This window comes from Aplidium turbinatum, chromosome 1, assembly GCF_918807975.1.
Source record: "Aplidium turbinatum chromosome 1, kaAplTurb1.1, whole genome shotgun sequence".
In the NCBI taxonomy this organism is placed as follows: Eukaryota; Metazoa; Chordata; class Ascidiacea; order Aplousobranchia; family Polyclinidae; genus Aplidium; species Aplidium turbinatum.
The window spans coordinates 49,301,768-49,319,486 of record NC_137472.1 but is presented as its reverse complement, the minus strand read 5'-3'; the positions used below and the strand labels follow the sequence as shown (position 1 = coordinate 49,319,486).

The 17,719-nt window shown below is 37.0% G+C and overlaps 2 protein-coding genes across 2 annotated transcripts in view; one reads left to right on the top strand and one right to left on the bottom strand.

The window, feature by feature from the left end:
* The first annotated feature begins 170 nt into the window (after positions 1–170).
* On the top strand, positions 171–5,062 carry LOC145782027 (mesoderm-specific transcript homolog protein-like). Its single transcript, XM_082593758.1, has 3 exons — positions 171–495; positions 3,696–3,915; positions 4,226–5,062. The coding sequence occupies exons 1-3, from the start codon at positions 235–237 to the stop codon at positions 4,759–4,761; spliced, it is 1,017 nt and encodes a 338-aa protein (XP_082449884.1). The 5' UTR covers positions 171–234; the 3' UTR covers positions 4,762–5,062.
* Positions 5,063–5,323: 261 nt separating this feature from the next.
* The window catches only part of LOC145782015 (dynein axonemal heavy chain 5-like), a 55,287-nt gene continuing 42,891 nt past the window's right edge, over positions 5,324–17,719 (bottom strand). Inside the window, exons 69-91 of the mRNA XM_082593748.1 lie at positions 17,288–17,392; positions 17,041–17,154; positions 16,569–16,745; positions 15,940–16,134; positions 15,429–15,584; positions 14,669–14,851; positions 14,015–14,161; positions 13,670–13,834; positions 12,962–13,199; positions 12,632–12,771; positions 12,229–12,360; positions 11,832–12,003; positions 11,144–11,283; positions 10,652–10,816; positions 10,011–10,205; positions 9,371–9,521; positions 8,990–9,108; positions 8,379–8,528; positions 8,078–8,290; positions 7,513–7,641; positions 7,105–7,243; positions 6,432–6,641; positions 5,324–5,893 (exon numbers count right to left, since the gene is read on the bottom strand). Coding sequence (XP_082449874.1) covers positions 5,799–5,893; positions 6,432–6,641; positions 7,105–7,243; positions 7,513–7,641; positions 8,078–8,290; positions 8,379–8,528; positions 8,990–9,108; positions 9,371–9,521; positions 10,011–10,205; positions 10,652–10,816; positions 11,144–11,283; positions 11,832–12,003; positions 12,229–12,360; positions 12,632–12,771; positions 12,962–13,199; positions 13,670–13,834; positions 14,015–14,161; positions 14,669–14,851; positions 15,429–15,584; positions 15,940–16,134; positions 16,569–16,745; positions 17,041–17,154; positions 17,288–17,392 — 3,630 coding nt within the window. The 3' untranslated portion in view covers positions 5,324–5,798. The remainder of the gene's footprint in view (positions 5,894–6,431; positions 6,642–7,104; positions 7,244–7,512; positions 7,642–8,077; positions 8,291–8,378; positions 8,529–8,989; positions 9,109–9,370; positions 9,522–10,010; positions 10,206–10,651; positions 10,817–11,143; positions 11,284–11,831; positions 12,004–12,228; positions 12,361–12,631; positions 12,772–12,961; positions 13,200–13,669; positions 13,835–14,014; positions 14,162–14,668; positions 14,852–15,428; positions 15,585–15,939; positions 16,135–16,568; positions 16,746–17,040; positions 17,155–17,287; positions 17,393–17,719) is intronic.

The window sequence follows — 17,719 nt, the reverse complement described above, 5'->3', positions numbered from 1 at the left end:
TATTTTTTTTTAATTTAGAAAAACAACATTTTTTAGAGTCTAGTCTAGACAGACATTGGTCAGAATTTGAACCATGACAGCACTCAGCACATCGATTAATACTTTTGTTAATGAAGTAAACACTAAAATGAACTAAATGTAATCAAAAGTGCGTTTTTTTATTCAGATTTTCCAGACTGTGAGTTGCCTCAGTGCAGCGAAGCTTTACAGTTAGCTTTCTAGATTGTTGCTGTAATGGGGGCGATAAGAGCAGTCTGCTTTGGCTTGATGGCCGTACTTGTTTCTCCATTTTTTCTTCAAGGACCTCCGATTGTTGACAAGGTTGAAGATTTGTCAAGTGAGTTACAAAATTGGTACAAGAGAGGCAAGGTTTCCGCTGTGAACGGACACAAAGTTTTCTACATTCATGAGCGCTGCACGAATGCGAAGTTAACCGACCCACCAACTTTTGTGATAATCCATGGATTTCCGTCATCGTCATACGAATATTACAAGGTAGGTCGCATAACTGCACAACGTTTGTTTGCTTTTTGGCTTAACATTGAAATTCAAAGAATTTGACCATGAACTCAGCCAGCTAATCAGTACCTTTTTGGTGTAAAAAGCACTAATTTGTTGGCAAGCTTACTACAAGATGGAGATGCGGTACGGACTTTAGGCCTATTTGAAAAGAAACAACGAAGTTGCGTCAATATTTACTTACACCAACTTAGTATAAAAGTTTTTTAGCTATGGTTTTTACAACTGAACAATCAAGCTGCCTTTTCAAAACTACACTGTCCCATGATTGTCTTAAACGTTTGTTCGGGATAGCCTACACTCGCAGAGAATCTCAACGTTTTCTTAAAGATTTAAAGACAAATTTACTCCCACACCTATATTTAGATCGTAATTTAGCTACTTATCGTGTAGTCTATCTTTTTCATTTGAGTAAATTTACCCCAAGTAGATTAATGTATCTCAAAGGGGTAATATTATTACTATTGCCTGCTCTACCTCTGGCCTGCAGTAATTTCATACATAGAACAACAATAGAGCTTGTTAATAGTCAACACTTGTAGACTTGAAAGACCTTCCTCTTGCTGAAGAGATTGACATAAACTAACTTAAACTCCATAAATCACTTTTTTTTAAATAAATTTCTTGATTTATTGCATGCTTTCAAAATTATAGCGTACCTAAAAGTCTGAGGTGATAAGAAATTCATTGTGGTTCGGGATTTATGTTTTGAAATCGAATTGCCTGTGGACTAATCCTGATCTCGTTTGTCACTCCTTGTTGCGTTCTTTGACAAAACACCTGTGGCTTGTCACTATAATCATACAACAAATCAGCCGTTTTTTACATTGATTCAACGACTGCAGACGTTGACTGTGGAAGCTTCTTTGAAAGTCTAATGCATGACGTGCAGGCGCGTGAAAAATTGGTGTTGGAGAACGTAACTGACGTAAACAACCAGAGTTGCGTCATTTTTACTGGTAAGCCACAGCAGCCTACTTTTAAAGAAAATATAGTGGCAGTGTGCATCATAGAACAGAGCGTTGTTGAGTAAAGTTTACTTGGATATTCGGCAGTATTTTTCACATGATTGAAGTAATCAAGTCAGCGTCATATGACGATTTCCGAAACGTAGGCAATGGTCGCGAGCTATCCACATATCCGGTTTAATTGCAACAACATACTTTTATTTTATTTCTTGAACGTTCAACTTGATAGATTTTATACGAAGAAAGGGTCGCATCTGAAATATTAAAGTGTTGTTGTTGGTAAAGTTAATTAAGTTAGTGTGATTGGTTGGTTTTGAATCTTTATCATCGTACTGAAAAAGCCTTGATAGGTTATTCCTGGTATTTTCACTACTTGTAAAGGCTTTTGACGCAGGGCCGGTTATCGAGATTGTCAGAGTGAAGTTTTCCAATTGTTGAAGTGTTGTTGCAGGAAATTATTCTATCCATTAGGTTCCGCTGAATGGAGAGCAGTCCTTAGAATGCATTCCTCAAGTGCACACCTCGAGATTTGAACTAGCGCCGCTTCATCTTGAAGCTTCTTCGTTTACGAAGTCACCGGCTAATCAAATGATGTAAGGTCGCAGTGCAAGTAGGGAACACCACGCGCACTGCTCGTGTGTTATTAAAGTATAATCGCGCATTAAGCCACTTTACGCCCATGCTAGCAACAATGGCATGCTGTAATCTTAGCCATTACGTATGGTGCAAAGCAAAGGTTAATTAAACTTTTTAAGGTTGCACTTTTATCATGAATTTCACAAATCACAACAATGGTAATCTAAAAGGTCTATAACCTACTCTATAATCCAACCAAACAAAATATTATCTTATGTGTTAGGACAATTTTCATATAACGTTCGGAAAGAAATTGTTTTGCCGTGCCTTTAACAAATGATCGACAATAAGATATTTGGGTTGCATTGTGTCCTTTTCAGAAAAATTAACTATTCTGAGCTACATTTGAAGAATAGATGAGGTGACAGCAATAAACCGTAGGCTACACATTTTAAGACATGTCACATTTCAATGATAAGGTACTATACTAGGTTTGAAATTCATCACTTTAAATTGTATGTCTCAGTTTCTTCTTAACTTGAATCATGCTTTTCAACCCACGATCATTTGCTTTAGGCTAAAAATATGGGATTTGTTGTTATAAAAATGTAAACAAAGTTCATGATTTAATTGGTTGTGAGGACAACGCTTAATCTCTGAAAATCATCCAAATATTCAGTTGAGACTTGTTTTGTTTTTCAACAGGATAAACATTAAATTTTGTGATAACTTGGGAATAGAAATATTGCTAGTAGCGGAAACTAAGTGTGACTTAATTATTTGGTGAAAAATTCTCAATGCAACCCAACCTGTTTCGCCAATTGTATACAGGTTTAGCTTCGTGCATGCAAACATAATGGTAATTTATTAACGGAGTCCATCTTCATTACTTTAAAGGTGAAACTCTAAAAAAACTTAAATGAATTAGTTTTCAGAATCATTTCTCATAAATAATTAAACACTGTTTTGCCCACTCTGGCTCTTAGCTGTGTGTCTTGCTTCAAAACACGTCGGTCAACTTAGCACTGACGCAGCTCAGATAGCAAACACACATCATTTATTCATTTTCGTCTACTGACGTTGAATCAATGTAGAAATGACGGATTGTGCTGTTTGGGTTCAGATAACCCCAAACCAATGTGCCTTAAGTTTTTGCAAATCGGGTTTGAACCAGTAAAGGAGTGAGCAATTTTCTGCTTTAAGACGATGATGTATTGTGTTAGATATTATCTGGTTATTCAAGAAGCCATGACGTCTGGGAACACGCAGATCAAGTATAGTATGAAGCATCTCAGAGTAGGATAGGATCATCTTCAGATAACTATCTCTCTCACCATTAAAGAGGTGGAGACCCAGATCCTGATGCGAGATGCAAAGGGTCTAACCCAAGAATATTTTTTCTGATTTCCTGCTTCAAGACGAGGATGTATTTGTGTTAAGCTTAGATATTTTTTGTGGCATTCTTTCACTGTAACTACATTTTCGGTTCATGAAATTACACTGCAATGTAACTATTTAGCCAACTGTAGTTACCAGTCAGGTTTGCTTATAATGAATTTTCTTGCAGAAAGGTCTGCTGATATTTCAGTACTGAAAATAGTTTTCTAAATTGTGCTCTTACACTGGCTCCAGGTCATAGATTCTCTTCGAACGTATGGAAATGTATTTTTGCACGACCATGTTGGATTCGGGTTTTCTGACAAGCCAGATACAAATTTCACGTATTCTCTGAGTGAAGCTGCCGAGAACAGTCTCGCGATTTGGAGAAAGCTTGGAGTGAAAAAAGCACATGTAATAGCCCACGATATGGGGGACAGTATTTTAACGGAAATTCTTGCAAGAAGACATAGAGGTGAGTGGGTGAATCGAGACATCGTTTGTCAAGTTTTTCTGCGAATAGTTATTATTTTACGCGTCAGTTTGTCACAATATGGCACATTTGTGAACACATATTGTAAATCAAACTTTAATCTTTTCGATAATATTGCTTTGATTGACTGCTCAATTTTGAAGTATATACTTCGTGATGTCTAAACATTAAGGTTTTGCTGATAGTCAAATTTTAATTGACAGTTTATTTCTGTGACAACGCAAAACTTTTCTCCAAGAGTTAATCTTTAGGCACACTACCAAAACACAATCTCACCAACTTATTTTTGCAGAGATGCTTCCAGATTATTATCGAGACTTTTTTCAAAGTGTCACGTTTACCAATGGCGGAATGAAATATTCCATGATTAACTTTCGAATCGGCCAGACTCTGTTGAGCAACGAATATCTCGGACCGTACTTTAACAGATTCTCTGCGCATCTTGGAATCAGTGGAATGTTTCTCAGAAGACAGCTCCTCTCGATTTGGGGATCAGATCCCGATGTGTTGCAACGAGATCGCGATCTTACGTCCATAGAGGACCTGGTAGCGTTTAAAGGAGGATCGCTTATCATGCACAAAACCATATACTACTTGTGGGATCGAGCCCATTTTGAGTTTAGATGGTTTGCTGCATTAGCCAACATTGATGTGAGAACCAGGTTTATATGGGGAGATTCAGACGCCGTGAGTCCCATAGAAATTCCACAGTACATCGCGTCGCTTGTGCCCAACTCTGAATTGTCCTACGTTATGGGCGCAGGTCACTTTTGGATGTTGGAGAGACCAGATGAATGGATTAAAAACATGGTGAAAGTGGTGAAATAAGCAGCACCGCTTCCGGTTCTAACGTACAATATGCAAAACATTAACGCGCTACCATGCAACGCTGAATTCTTTACCGATTTGATCTGATCTACCAGCTGTGATTCATTTAATAATGCTGCTTCATTTAACTGTTTTGGAAAGAAAATTATACCTTATGCAAAATATAGTAATTTTTATGAAGATTTTACATTGTGGTAAGGCGACATAAGACTTTAAAATGTTCATGTATTGTGTTTGTTACTTATGTCAGCCCGTCACTGTTGAATTGATTTTAAAGCCAACAGAAGGTTGTTTTAGTGTACCCATATTGTTATAAAACAAAAATCAATTTAAAGATGATAATGCCGCCACGAGAACCAGAACATAATTTTGAAAGCCACTTCTGACACACCACATAAATTAACATTCTACCACTCTGCCGATTGCTCACCAGTAGCCTACGATTCTACACCACATTTTGTGTTTTGTTTTTGGACTCAATAGACTAAAATAGTTTTCAAAGTTGGAATATTTCAAGCTTCAAAATTTTGAGACCGCATGAAGCGATTAATGCAGACACAGCTACGCAAAAGAATTTATTAATCGATAGGTTAAATTTTACAGTCACAGTGGTTGCCTGCAGAAACGAGCAAAGAACAATATATGTAAGTAGGTTACGCAATTTGCAATTCTTAATTACTACATTTAAGGTAACAAAATCAGTATTCTATTACGATGATAAAAAGATTAAAAATGAATTCATTTCATAATATCACAATAGTATTTATACTCTACATAGCAAAGTCAACACTGATGTATGTCAGGCTTGGACAAGCTAAATATCTTGAGCTTACAGATAAACATTAGCTCAAATCATGCGCTGGTAGAACTATGTATTAGTAAGGTTAATGTTGCATTGTTGGCTTACAGTACAAACAAACTAAAAGCGACAAACTGTTAATCACGTTGTATAAACGAATATGTTGCGGTATAACGGTACACAGTAGGCTACACGTATATATGAAAAGGGAAACATGGCCACGCAAGTTGCCCAAAAATTATTTAGTGTCACACAGGATGGCTACTCCTCTCAATACCCAGTGGTCAGGATGTTGAGAAGTTCTCAACAACAGTGAGAAGATGAAAGTAAGATCTGAAAAAAAATGTAAGCAAACTTACTCAACTCGTATAAGAATTTTGAAATTCATTCATGTTCAACTGGAGCGGGAAGCTAATTACGAACTTTACTTTCCTGAGGAATGATTATGAAGTCAGTAAAGCACTTTCGAGTTACTAAGCACCGAGTAGTTAAGCTGGTGCTCGGAAATGCTAAGCGGAGTTAGGGAAAAGACAAAAGAAAGTTTGTGATTATAACAGTGGCCTTTCGTAAATATCGTATCACTGAAACAAATTTTGTTGATGGCCAAATATAACACAGCGTGTAACCTTTTAGGCTGTAGTGAGGTTGCATAAAAAAAAGATTTTCGCACCCTAGGGTACTCAGCCAACACAACTTGTCTTATTTGCATCACTTGTCGTTGCTACACGCAGGCCCTAGCCCCGAATTATATTCCACTATATTACTAGTGCATGTTGCCGTTACCACTTTATTTCAAGCCTTAACTAAAACATTGGAATGGCGCAAGATAAGGTCGAGGTAATACAGCTAAACCAGGTTCATTCGCACTTACCGGTCCTTCTCGGCTTTTTATACACAGGACATGGGTAGAGCTGCATTCCCTGAAGCTTCTTGTCATCCTTTGGTTGATTAATGTTGATAGCGTAAACATGCACCACAGGAATTGTGGTATAAATCACTTTTGGAAGAGGCTCAATCAACTTCATTTGCTTCCTGTCCCATCCGGCTCCGTCCAAATATAAGCCATACACATACACGCCACCTAGTGGTAATTGTTAAAGAAAGGAATACGATGATTTCATTTGACAGCAAACGCATGAAAGCAAAACTGCTTAAATTGTATTTTTCTTGAAGCAGACAAGCTGTATACTTCCAATTTAAAAACTAAGATAGGTTACATTAATGCCCCTTCAGTTTGTTTGTTTATCGTTCCAGGCTTACGCCCGGTGATTGAAGATTTAGAATGATTAAGTGGACGAGAAGGCAAGGAAGTCAATCTTCGTGACCACCTTCAGGCATACCTTTAAGTGTCCTGCCAAAAACACAGCCGCATGCTCTTAAGCGGTGTCGAACCGGCGCTCTTTTGAACAAAAAAACAAAAAACATCGTTCCAGGGCTCTCACCACTCGGCAATGCAGCCGACGAATAGCAGCAAACCCACACAAAAAAAATTTGTTTCCACAATTTTTTAAAAGTTTTCCGTTTGACCAAGTGGTCGTGGTTACCTATATCAGCTGGTGGTGGTGATGCGATATCTTCTTTCATTAACTTGGTGACGTCGTTGTAGAGTCTGACACCGTCAAGAGCCCACCCTTTGCTTGAATGGGCGCGTGTCACTTCTTGTCGCATGGCTGTCAGAAAACCCTACAGAACACGACAATGTTAAAATTTCCCTTATGAGTTTACCAAACAACATATAATTAAAAAAAAATATATTCCAACACTTAGTTTAGCGTGCCTGTCAGTCTAAGTAAGCTTTTCTTTACAATTAAACTGACGTATGTATGAGCAGTAGATGGAAATGAGGTTGAAAAGAACTGCAAACCCTAGCAACGTTGAAACAATGAAAAAGGATAACTTTGCTTGTTAGAAACCAACAAACGACTGTATTGTGAGATAATTTGGTTGGTCACCTGCGGGTTGAAGAAACCGGTCATCCAGAACTGGTTTGGCCTTCCTTCGAACAACCAAGTGTAGAATTGCTCATGTCGCTCCAAGAACTCGGTGAACCAGAAGCCAAGTGTAGAGCTTTCCCATGATACCTGAGGATGTCATAACAAACGAAAGTTACTGGACTTAATTGAAGATGCGTGAATACAATCAACACCCTGGATTCAAGGGTATTGATCGTTTGGGTATTTCTGTTATGTGATGTTTATATAAGTTAGGTTAATGCAAAGAGCACGGACAAGAGCTAAGATGATAAACGCAGACTATCCTCGTCCAAATAAGCTTATTTTAACTTTTTTAAGTTTTATTTTAACTCTCCAATTCTTGTATAGTTAAACTTAATCGTGATTAGGTTGAGTTGGAAGACACCAACTTAGACCAAACTGACAATGGAGTTTTGCATCAAATGTCATGCTCACCATAACATTTGCGATCGAAACAATCAAATAGAAACATATTGAAAAATGTGGTTTTTATTTAAAAGATTTTTTTTATTTTTATTAAAGAATTTTTTTTTTATCTTTTCACCTTCTGCCAGGCTTTTGGTATCCGAGCGTCATACATTTGATCCAAAGCATCCCTGAGGTTGTCGCTCATGATGATGGTTCCATCTATGGCCAGTTTCAAATCCTGGAGCATGATTCTCACCAAAGTGATGACACGCTGCATGCGATCAATCTCTTGACGAAGGAAGATGTTCATTGGCTGAATAGAGCCCATTTTCTGAAGACGGGCTTTAACCTGGTAAACAGCATGTATTGTAAGCACTGCACATTTTTGTTGGTAAATAACGGAATGATTTTAACTCAATGCGAGAACGTTTCTTTACCTCGTGAGGAAGAAAATCTTCAGGTAGTTTTTCGAGCATCTCATCCGCCATCCTCCAAACCACAGACTCTCTCGTCTCTCCTCCTCCTCCGCTGCTCTCCTTGGGTTGGATGCTGACGATGGTTCCCAAGCTGTCGTTTGCCATGTTTGTCTGACGAATACACAAAAAACATTAAAGTAGGAGATAATTTTCTTGCTTAAAAGTTCATTAATGGAAAACTAACAGAAAAATCTAAATATGACGAAGTGAAGAAGCACGCAGAAAACATTTGTCCAACAATCTGAAACGTTTTAAATTTGTAAAAGTTTGCTTTCGCAACAGCAGCATTAGATTGTCAAACGCAAAATAAGATATCAGCCAATACTTGACCACAACAATGAGAAACGTTTTCAACTTGAATTTTCTAACCGATAACATTTGTATTTAATCCACCTGCAGTAGCTTTTGCAAGTATAGGAATAATGGAATATAATCAAAAACAGCCGCTAAATTAGTCGTTTACTCGCAATATCTGTTTTAATTAGTAATGAAGATCTTTTTTCGATAGAAGTTGAAGGTTAGGCCTGGAACAGACTGCGATCTAGTTACCATCAGTATTTCAGAGTGAGTACCTGGTAGGTAATATCAGCATTTGGATGAAGGCCGAATACTTCAGGAGTATCAACCAGTGGTAAGTTGTCTATGTAGTTATGATATTCCTGGATGGATTTCGCTTTTGGAATAATATAATCTGTGGAAAAAAGTTTAAGTCTGGCATGAGCTGGAGGTTAATTTAGAAACTCAGCTAATAGCTTCAGCCAACATTGTGGTTGGAACACACATTGATTTAGTGTATGTTAAAAAAGATGTAGACCTAATGTTCTAATGTAACTAAAGGTGGAAACCATTTTTTTTTTATATGCATAAAGAAATAGTTTTTTCTATACAATAAGATAAGCTATTCAGCAAAATTCATTCTGGATTACTGGATGGATCAACCGTAAGAAATTTACCGGTATAGAAGGAAAACTTTTCTGTGAACATATGCTCTCCAAACCATGCTTTGCAGTAAGTATTGAGCAGAATTTTGTCGAGATCATCAGTGACACGACCACCGTACTGGATCTCCCCGAACATGTATCGCACAGTGTTCCATGACACCCCCTGATGGAAGAGATGGATACTGAAGCATGCACAAGGCCACACTGGTGGCTCAGCATTAAAACAATTTCAGCATGCCTTCTATAAACTCGTTAAGGTAAATTCGAAAAAGAGAACTTGGGTTTATGAAAAAATCTTTTCAAGTTTCGTTATAGTTTCAGAGTACGGTAGTCGTCTGGATTACAAAATAGGCTATGAATTTATATTTTATAACATGAGCCAATGGCTTATAATTTTATGACGAAGCATGCTGACATTCTATTTAGTAGCATCTACTAAGATTAGGCTATGCCATGAACGAACTGAACTGTAAATTCTATATTTAAATTATTTGTTTTGATTTCATGTTCAATCTTTAAATATCAGACGATTTTCACCATGCCATTTTAACTTTTTTTGTATACTCCCATGCTTCTAATGTGCTAGTTCTATGTAAGCCTAAACCAAAAGGAGTTGCGTTTTCGACACAAATAACATCGATGGTATACTAACTTTTTTAACGTCGATGTCATCGAGATGATTCTGCACGAACTGGACACTTGCAGTGAAGTCAGACTGATTAAATTCGTAGGGAATGTTCCAGCCCAGTGGACCGAACTTTCTTCGTTCCTGCACTGTCGTGTGAAGGAAGGCAACGCCGTACAAGATGGGTTTCCACTGTGGCATGTTGGAAATGTCAAGGAACTCCTGAATATACGACAAGCTGTAATAGTCTTTGCAGTTTCAGTCTTCTGTGTCAATGTGTCATCACAATTCTCATAAGATAAAAATAAATTTATAGTAAACTTGCGTTATATTGTTGACTTATTTTGATAAACATGAGTTTAGGTTGAACAAGAAGTTGGCCAAATTTTGGCTAAGTCACCCTGAATAGACTTTAGTCATGCCATCAGCCTAGTAAGATTTAATTTCGAGATGGTTGCTTGAAGCAGGCTATCATCCAAAGTGGTAAAGCTTTCGTGAACTATTGTTTGTAGTTAGACTAAGCAGCTTTAATACTATTTTTCCTTTCAGTTCTAAACTCAAATGATGGAAAATAGATAATTATGGATTATCATAAAAAAGCAATATTATCTGGCTGAAACTATCCATCTACTGCCTATGCCAATCTGGACAAATAAGCATTAGCTTACCTGTGTAATGCTGGTGTACGTCCTTTTCAACCCAGCTTTCACACCCTGTGGAGGTTCGTTCGTGTATTTGATAGAAGACTGAAGAAGGTTGATAGGGAACTTTTTGTGCACTTCAGTAGTGATCCATGTGCGGTAACTTTCGTGAATGCTCTCCGTGTTGGTTATCTGCGTCATGGAATTTGTTAGAGATGCGACTTACTTTAAAAGCCAGTTTGTCGTTTAATGCACAAGACCAAGAAGGTAAAATTATATAAAATTCTTATGGGCATAGGGGCAGGCATATCTCAAAAGTATGTTAAATTGATGCAAGAATTCGACAGTTAAATCAACAGCATTGTCAATCTTACAAGTCAAATACATAATGAGCAAATGTATCGGTGTGAAGCATTACCGGACCTTGCGATTTTTTAGTCAAAGTAGAATATACAACTTTATTGCCACACGCAAAAGAAACAATTAGTCACATAATGAAAAAAATTAGCAATAACTAACATTTTCCAGCAGTTCATCCAAGTAGTCGAGCCCGAGATGGCAATTCTGAAGCAGCAACCATCCACCATCGTGGAAGCATTGATTGAGAAAGCGACGAGCGTGTACCTCCTGTCCCTGACCCATTGAAACTGCCCTGCACGCTGTTGGGAAAATAAGTTTGTGTGAAACTTGCAGCAGTTACAAAGATATTTTCAATTTTGCATTGTCAGTTGGCATCTGGTTTGATGCACCAAACTTTTCATTTAAAAATATACTTGAAACAAATTTTTTTGTTCTTTCATATTACGGCGACTAGTTAGGCCTATCTTAAATTGTTCCATCAGCAGCAGAACCAAAACTAAAGGTTCATCTGCGCAAAGCCACTCACTAAACCAATTAGTGTGTAGGTTACATCGCTAAACTTAAATGTTTGATGCACCAAACTTTTCATTTAAAAATATACTAGAAACAAGATGTTTAGTTCTTTCATAATATAACGGCGACTAGTTATCTTCAAATTGTTCATCAGCAGCTCAACCAAAATAATTTAAAGGTTCATCTGCGCAAAGCCACTCACTAAACCAATTAATGTGTAGGTTACATCGCTACACTTAAATGTTCTATTTCAAAAGAACCTGAATATTTAAGTAACGAAGTTAGATTTAGGAAGTTGGACGAAGCATGACTTTCGATTTAGAAAAATACTCACGAATTCCTTTCATCTTCGCCAATCGCTCAATGTTTTCTGTCGGATCAGAACCCATACTGAGGAAGCATACCATCGGGTTTCTGCTATCCGACTCTCCCCACATGACATCCATGTCAAGTATGACCGATTCTGCGTACTTTGCTCCGAGCGATTGTGCAATGTAATGACGAGCCTGTATTTAAAAAAACATAGCTGTATAAAAAAAAACTTGTTCCTGTACACGTTCTTCGTGTATCAACACATTGTAAAAAATATAAACAGATTTGGTTAAAAAAAGCTTTTATTTTTGACATAATTTTTTACAATTTTTTTTTACATAATTCTATTCCAGTCAACTTTTAAATTCATGGCTCAGTTGAGAGATCGTGAGTTCAAAGGAAAAGCATCATCCTCTTACCTGAGCAATGGTACGATCCGGGCACCAACTTCTGATGAGCAGGAGCTTTCGGAAAGTGTCCAGAGACGAGCTGTATCCGTCAGGGATGACAGCCTCTTCAGGAGCTTCTTCGTCAAACCAAAGCTTCCAGTTCTGTCGAAACCAAAAGTTAATTTGGATCATCCTACATATTAAAAGTACTATTTTATGCACATACACTTGGCTTTACTCAGTCCAGCAAATGCTTATTAGTACTTTAGGTCTACCATAGCAATAAAGCAATCAACCATTCGTTTTGTCGAAGACTCGACACGTTATTTCGTGTCGACTCAGAAGTATGAGACATCACGTAATTATTTATGAAAGGTATCAAGTGTTTATTTTAGCAAAACAGCAGGAATGTTTGAGTAGACTAGCTATTTACCCTGTCATTTCTGCCAATCTGGTTTAGTAGTTGTGAAAATTGTGGCAGTTTACTGAGTTGGACCAAGTTAAGCCACGTCATGTCCTGGATCCATTTCTTAGGCTTCGCTTCGACAGCGTTCAAATCTAACGACGCGCCACCTAAAAGAAATAACAAAACTTGTCAATCAAATTGAATCAAGTTCTGACGCTCTAACAAAAAAATAAGTCAGCTAATCACTGTAATGTCAGTGATATTCTAATTAAAGTCAAAAAGTGGCAGGACAGTAGAACACCCGAAAGAGTATTTTACTCATCATTATGAAGCACGTTCACAAGCATGGCTTTTTACCTTTAATGAAAGTTTGAAACTCTTCATGTGTGAGATGTCCTTTGTTAAGATCAATTTTTAAGGCGAGAAGAAGAGTGTAAAGGAACTTGTGGTTCTCATAGAGACCTCTCGCAGTGTATTTGAACACAACAAATGTCAAGTAGTCCATGATGTTAGCGATCCGTTTGGCCGGGATAGGAGACTTGGCGCTTTTTTCAAGCGATTGATCAAAGAGACCCAAAAATTGACGAAGAGATGTCTAAAGTGTCAATTTACGTGTTAAAAAATGATAAAAAAAAATTCATTTAATCGAAATAAAAGATATATAGGTTTATTTTGTATAAAAAAGTTAACAATTTTCATATATTTTTAATTCAATACTTTAGTTGAATTTGTTTCTGCAAGTCTAATTAGATAGTTTATTGCTTAGTTTGCATATTTGCGATCACATTAGCTTTAAGGTTTTTACTACACACAACGTATATTTACGGAATCAATGTTGTTAGATACTGTTTGAATTTAATTTCAATTGTCAAAAACTAGCATAAAAGTATCCCAATATTTTCAAAATGAAGTCCAAAGAATATTTTCTATCAACAAATCAGAAAAACTATTGCTTGTAAATTCATTTTACTTTAAGCACTATTCTGAAAAGAAATCAGTCACTGCAAACTAGCAACTACGCTTCAGTCAGATGTCATTTTACATTTGATAAAGCGAAGGACTTACTTGGTACATGACATCGACCAAGCTCATCTCTACAATTAGAAAGTAGAGAATGGATCCGCGGTTGGCGACAGGTCGATATTCTTCACGCGCTGCGTTTATCTTCAACTCTGTTTCAGCGGCGATGGTGAGCTTCTCGCTGACTTCCTCTGCGGTTTGCTTAGTCGTCTGCAAATCGAACATTAAGCAAGTAAAGCAAGAAGCCGAATATTTGATAGCGCGGATGTGGAAATGAAACAGTTTCTTACCCAGTAAGTTGTGTTGAGAAATACAACAAGTTGAATGCAACACATCTTGAATGATGAGGATTGACTCAAGTCTTTTTCAACCAACTTTTCTAATACTCGCCTGCAATACTTGAATGAGAGACTCATCATCCACCAAGGAGCCCTTTGTTGATGTCAAACGATACAAGAGGCTATCTTCCAGCTCTTGCATCTTTCTCTTGTTGGCCGTCACTTCAGTCATTAAAGCAACCCGCTCAGCTTCTAATTCCTGGATAAAAAAAAAAAAATAGAAAGGTGAGGATTTGTGAGTTACATAAATAAATTTATTTTCCAGCGAGTAGAATCAATGCTACACAGCTGAAGAATCGATGTCAATAGGTTATTTTTACAAGATAATAAAGATCTTGTTTTGTAAACAAGGAATCACATATGAGGCCTGATTGATAACACAAAGACCCATCGACTATGCATTCAAGATGTTCAACAAATTATTTGACAATCTTCTTCTTTCATTGTCGCACTTGATTTCAAGTATTGACTGCCTCTTGCATGAAAAATTTCCAAGATTCTCTGTTGTTTGCTCTGTGTATTAGGTGTATGTTGGTGTTGGTTTTGTATTTGACAATAGCAAGGATAAATTATTTAATCTGAGTTTAGGCAATTGACTGAGTTTACAGCATCTCGTTTGCTGGTCATGCAAACGACTGTGAAAAAATCCAAACAAAAACTAAAACTTTCACGCTATGACAACGTTTTTCCAAACCCAGTCAAATACCTGCTTTTCGGTGAGAATCACTCTTCCAAGGAGTTGATCTTCAAGTCCTTTCATGGTGACTGTGAAGTCGATGATGGAGGTCCGGGCGTACACTTCGGGAGTATATGCTGGGTTTGATAGTTTGGTGGTAATGTAAAGTTTGAAACCCTTCATCACATCCACCTCTTTGTCACCAACTTTAACCTAGAGAAACATTGGCTGTAAAACCATCGTAGTTTTGACCAACTTTGTTTAAAAATTCAAACCTACTTCAACTGACACCATAAACGATCTCTTGAGGCCACATTTATGACATTGTTTTTAAACTTTTTGTGAAGTTTTATGACATAAAATTACATCAATTCATCCCCTGAAGATGTCAGTCGTGTCTGATTGACGAAATGTCGGAATAAAATCAGATTGTCACTGTATATATCTTGTGATAGTTCAGCTTAAATTTGCACCCATAGAACGCCTAATGTTATTTAATGTTTCAAAAGCTGAGATATTTACCTAAAAAAATTAGCACCTTGAGCCGACAGCGCAAAATGAAAACTATACTTTAAAACCTGGCAATACAGCAATATTACTGTATATTGTGCATATCGTTTGATAGGTTTTGTCCAAAAAAAGTAGCTACCCTCATTTTTCTAGAATCTTTAGATCAACATAACTATGCAAGGCTTTCAGTAAGAAGAAAATCTAGTCGGATAAATTTGCACAACCGAAGATGTGGAAACAATCTGTTGGCAATCAAAGATTACAAATCTCCTCCAATGACCTTAAATGTTGATCCAGATTTGATGAAGTTTTGTTCCAGGACATTATCCAAAGCAGGGTCCAGCTCTTCTCTCACATCTTCAATGATGAGAGCTCTTCCTAAACCTAGAGCATCCTCAAGATGGGTTCGAAAGTATTTGTGATTGAGTGACGTCAACTGCACGAATAAAAATCATGTTATTCCAATGCTTATTTACGTAAATAAGCTGAACTGAGGACGATCTAGCTGCCAGATGATCGAAATCAAATTTTAGCTGTTTATGATTGAATTGAGTTTTGTGAAATTAAACATGTTTGTATCACAAAACATGTAACCGAGTCCTTCATATCAAGCAATGTTGTGGGTTTGACACCTGTAAAAAGATGTTTCATTTTCTTGAGTATATCAATGTCGGATCACAAAAGAGATTAATAACTCTTTCAGTTAGGAATTGGGACAATTATACAAAATTCCTTTTTCTTATTTGCATTTCTAACAATTTCTGGGAGCAGACAGTAAAATGCATCGTCACCTGCAGTTCGTTATTCTTTTCTTTGTTTTTGATCCAAATCTTTCCTTGTCCCTGTGGGTCGATCAAAAGAGGATACCTGGTTGCCTTGGTAACGATGATGCCGTTCTGGATGGACAGCTCATCGTTCGGAAGTCCCTGCAGATTCCACTCGCCTATTGTGGCGTTATCCACCAACATGGTGATAAGGTTCACGTCCTGAAAATGGTCAGTTTTATTCAGTCATGATCATAGGACGGTCATGGTTAAGTTAGCAAATACACAAACACAGAAAGATTTGGGAAAAGATAGCAGTAATAAAAAGCGGACGTTTGAAAGTGCTCGAGAATGTAAAAAGTTATTGAGCAAAAGAGTGAAAAGAGTTGCAATACCTACAAAGAAAAAAAGCAAAGATAGCATAATAGAAAAATATAATCATATAAGTTACTATGACAATATTCTATGACAATTGCACAAATACTCTTTTTTTGTACATAAAAAAAAAAGTTGTTTAACAATCAGCATTAAAAAAAGGAATGTACATTCTACAGTACTGACGGCAAAAGTAACTGGCTACCCAATACTTAAATAAAACGATAAGATTTTATTATTAAACTCTTTTTAAAACAAGAAAATGAGAAGCTTTCTCTCACCTCGGAGAAAGGGATTTCATTTTTGCTCATTTCTTTCTTCCATTGATTAATTAGAAGCGTTCGAAAGTCCTGATTGAAAGGTCCGGAGTAGGAAAGGAATCCCGTGGCAAGAAGAACATCTCCAACTAATCTGTTGATCTGATCTTGGAAGCGTTTACCAGCAGCCTCCCAACGGATCTAAAACAACAAAACGCTCATTCACTCAGCTAAGCCTGGTCTGTACGCGCCAAGCAACTTTCATTGCACGTTTTGCACAACAAAAGTACTTAAATGTTTAGGTTGTTAATTTACATTAAAATGTGATTGTCCTGCATATACAACTTTCACAAACAGAAACAAACTTTTGTTTTTGTTTCGTTACATGCCGTTGCAGTCTCATGTTTATTTTTATTTGAATTATCCACGACACATATCTAAAAGTGTTTCTTCTTGAGTCTTTGCAACTTTCGTTCTTCACAAATTTATATCATACCTTTTCCCCTCCCAGGCCCTCAATAAGCGCCATGGCATTTGTCATTTTTCTCCTACACGTTTCTGCATCTTCGACTAACATCTGTTTGTGACCCATCGCTTTGTCGTATTGAGCCTAAAAGTAAATGCAATGCATGTTAAACACAACATAGATCAAGAGGTATAAAACTTATAAAACAGGTTCCACAAACTAACCTTAACACAAGTTTGTGAATTGCAAATAAGTTTGTTTAATAGTATATTTTGACCTGCACTTCATCAAGTTGCTTCTGTTTTTCATCGAGAGTTGCTTGTGCTGTTTTCAAATCCACCATTGCACGAGTGAGCTTTGCTTCTTGGACAGCCAAGTTTGCCTGAAAAGGGCGTTAGATTTAACGTACAATAAATCAGTTTGTCAAGCAATTGGCCTACAGAAAAAAATACATCAAAGTAGGGCTAAATGAGACCAGGAACTAATTACAAACAAACGGTTGACAACTCTAGGTAGGTCACTGTAAAAGGGGAATTGTTTCTTGACGTTAATAGAAATTCCACAGTGCAAATATTAAATATGATTAACTAAGGAAAAAAATTATTGTCGATCAAAAATGCTTGTGCATGATTCCCGTTAAGCTACAGTATATTTTTAAAATTTTTATTGCTATTTACTGTGTCAAGTGTCACTCAACGTTGTTTGACTT